The sequence below is a fragment of the Oratosquilla oratoria genome, chromosome 19, assembly GCF_046742065.1.
Source record: "Oratosquilla oratoria isolate Oo_2021 chromosome 19, ASM4674206v1, whole genome shotgun sequence".
Taxonomy (NCBI): Eukaryota; Metazoa; Arthropoda; class Malacostraca; order Stomatopoda; family Squillidae; genus Oratosquilla; species Oratosquilla oratoria.
Window position 1 is genome coordinate 35,803,957 of NC_134795.1, and position 2,500 is coordinate 35,806,456.

The 2,500-nt window shown below is 41.2% G+C and overlaps 1 protein-coding gene across 4 annotated transcripts in view; it reads left to right on the forward strand.

The window, feature by feature from the left end:
- Positions 1-2,500, forward strand: part of anchor (integral membrane protein GPR155 homolog anchor) — a 131,563-nt gene that overhangs the window by 43,367 nt on the left and 85,696 nt on the right. Inside the window, exon 2 of one of the 4 annotated variants that reach the window (XM_076202897.1) lies at positions 1,078-1,247. The exons of the other annotated variants lie outside the window; for them this stretch is intronic. Within the exon in view, the coding sequence (XP_076059012.1) occupies positions 1,200-1,247 (48 nt within the window). The 5' untranslated portion in view covers positions 1,078-1,199. The remainder of the gene's footprint in view (positions 1-1,077; positions 1,248-2,500) is intronic. 4 annotated transcript variants of the gene reach the window in all.

Sequence of the window (2,500 nt, forward strand, 5' to 3'; positions counted from 1 at the left end):
GAGGTAGAATGTAGATTGATAGAAGCGAGTAAATGCCTTGGTGGATTAAAAAGTGTAATGAGAAGTAGACATTTGGGAATGGATACTAGGAGGAGATTGTATGAAGGAGTGACTGTGCCGACAGCACTGTACGGGGTAGAAACATGGAACATAAAGGGGGAAGAGAGGAGGAGTTTGAATGTGTTTGAGATGAGGTGTCTAAGAAGTATGATAGGGGTTATTAGGCTGGATAGATTGAGGAATGAGGAGAAAAGGGGTGGAAAGGGAGTTGGGAGATAGGGTTGATGAAAGAGTATTAGGATGGTTTGGACACATGGAAAAAATAAGTGAAGAAAGACTAGTAAAAGAGGTGTGGAAGGCAGAGATGGAAGGAGTGAATATGAGGGGTCGACCTAGGATGAGATGGATGGATGGGGGTAAAAGGGGCATTGGGAAAGAGGGAAATGTCTGTTGAGGAAGGATGGGAAAGGACAGAAGATAGGGGTAAATGGAGAAGGGTTGTGTATGGATGATGCTGTGATTCATGATGGTGAGTGGGTGGGGGATGGTGGGTGAGAGAGTATGTATGAGAAATAAATTGACGCAGCCCGAAAGGGACGGAGAGGGGGAGTCGCCGATTTAATGAAGCAGCCTTGCTGTGGATGTGCTGTGTCTTGCGACACTGCTTGTGACCCAGGACAATGGGTGAGATGGAGGGATGACCCATCATCCAGGAGGTGCTAAGATAAGAGGGAGGGAGGAGAGTAGAGGGGAGAGGAATATGTGGGGATGGAATGTGTGGGAGTGGTTTCTATGGTTTTGTTTTTTGGCTACTTCCCTTGTAAGGGGGAAAAAGCCTTTGGTATATGTATGTATATGTATATACATACATATATATATATATATATATATATATATATATATCTGTGTGTGTGTGTGTATGTGTATATATATATGTATATATTTGTGTGTGTGTGTATGTGTATATATATATATATGTATATATATGTGTGTGTGTGTGTGTGTGTATATATATATATATATATATATATATATATATATATATATATATGTATATATATATATTTGCACGCGCAGTTATTACAAGAAAGAAAAAGAAGTCCGCTTGGTTGCCGGGGATGTAAAACCCACCAACGGGCACGCCTACCTCCCCACCCCACGCCCCCTCTTCCTTCAGGACGACACGAGGACACTTCATCATGACGATGGAGTCAGGGGAGGCTCACGTCTCCCGCTTCTGCCGAACCGTAAGTACCCCCTTGGGCTGTGTCCTCCAGTCCTACTTAACTGATGTTGTATTTTCAAGAAGAGCTTATTTGGTGTCGCAAATGACTTAAGTTAAAGTGGCTACTCAAAGTTTTATGTACAATAAATATTTGTTCTTTATTTGTACTAAGAGGACCGTGAAGTCTCGGTCTGGCGGACGCACACGTCTTAATCAATAGATAGCAGCTTCCAACTCTGATCCTCGACACTCAGTATTGCTTCACCCTAGGCTTATGAAGCAGTTGGTTAAGTGATGTTTAGGTGATGAGGCTCTCTCGACACTGGAATGTCCTGTCTGAGTGTAAGAAGACTGGATGACGCATTCATGAGTCTCATAAAAAGAATAAAACGCAGAATGCACAGATACAAAGGAGTTAGATCAGGGATTCTCAAAATTCAATACTTATGTATTACTGTTTGTTCTTCTCCAGGCGAGCATTTGAAACCTGAGTGAAACCGTTAGGCATCCACCAATGACCTCTATTTTTTTATTTGTGGGCTCCATTATGAAGCTAGATGGACCCTTAGGCGTCTTTGGACTGCGAATTACATATGCCAACTAAGAAGTGGTTGGAATTTAGGAATATATTTGTTAAAGTAGGTATCTATTTTCCAATTGTGGTGGATCTAAATTAAGGTCTTGGAATTTGTCGCAATTATCCAGATACTTAAGAAAGGTTTAATAGTACGACCTCAAGTTTTATGGGACTGTGACCCCGATTGCTTTGACCTTGTGAAGAGTTCCTTCAACAGTGTTGCCATATAGTTGCTTAGCAATTATCAGGCTTGAGTGCATGATAGTCTTAATTTGTGTTGGTGCATGACGCTTTTCATAATCATCACCATGACATTTCAAAGGAAGAAATCAGACCTTAAATTTCGGCTGGAAGTCTCTTACCTCAATATGATCCCCATCTGGCAGGCAATTTCATTCAGCCCTGTTGTAGCACATTTTCGAAAAGAAAAAAATTAATCCCCTTATTTCAAAAAGTAGGAGGAAGACACTTCAGAAAACGCGGAAACTCAAGTCTCCAACAAAGAGACTCCTGTTGCTCGATGGAAGAGAAATGTTGGAGATTGAGTGCTTTCTAATGTAACAACTAAACTCTTTTCGATACGAAGTCCTGTCATTGCATGAATAAAATCGCCTGACGTTAGCCAAGACAAAGTCTGGAAAAGAGGGTCACCGTGGCAATATCTATCTATCTATCCATCTATCTATCTATTTATCTAT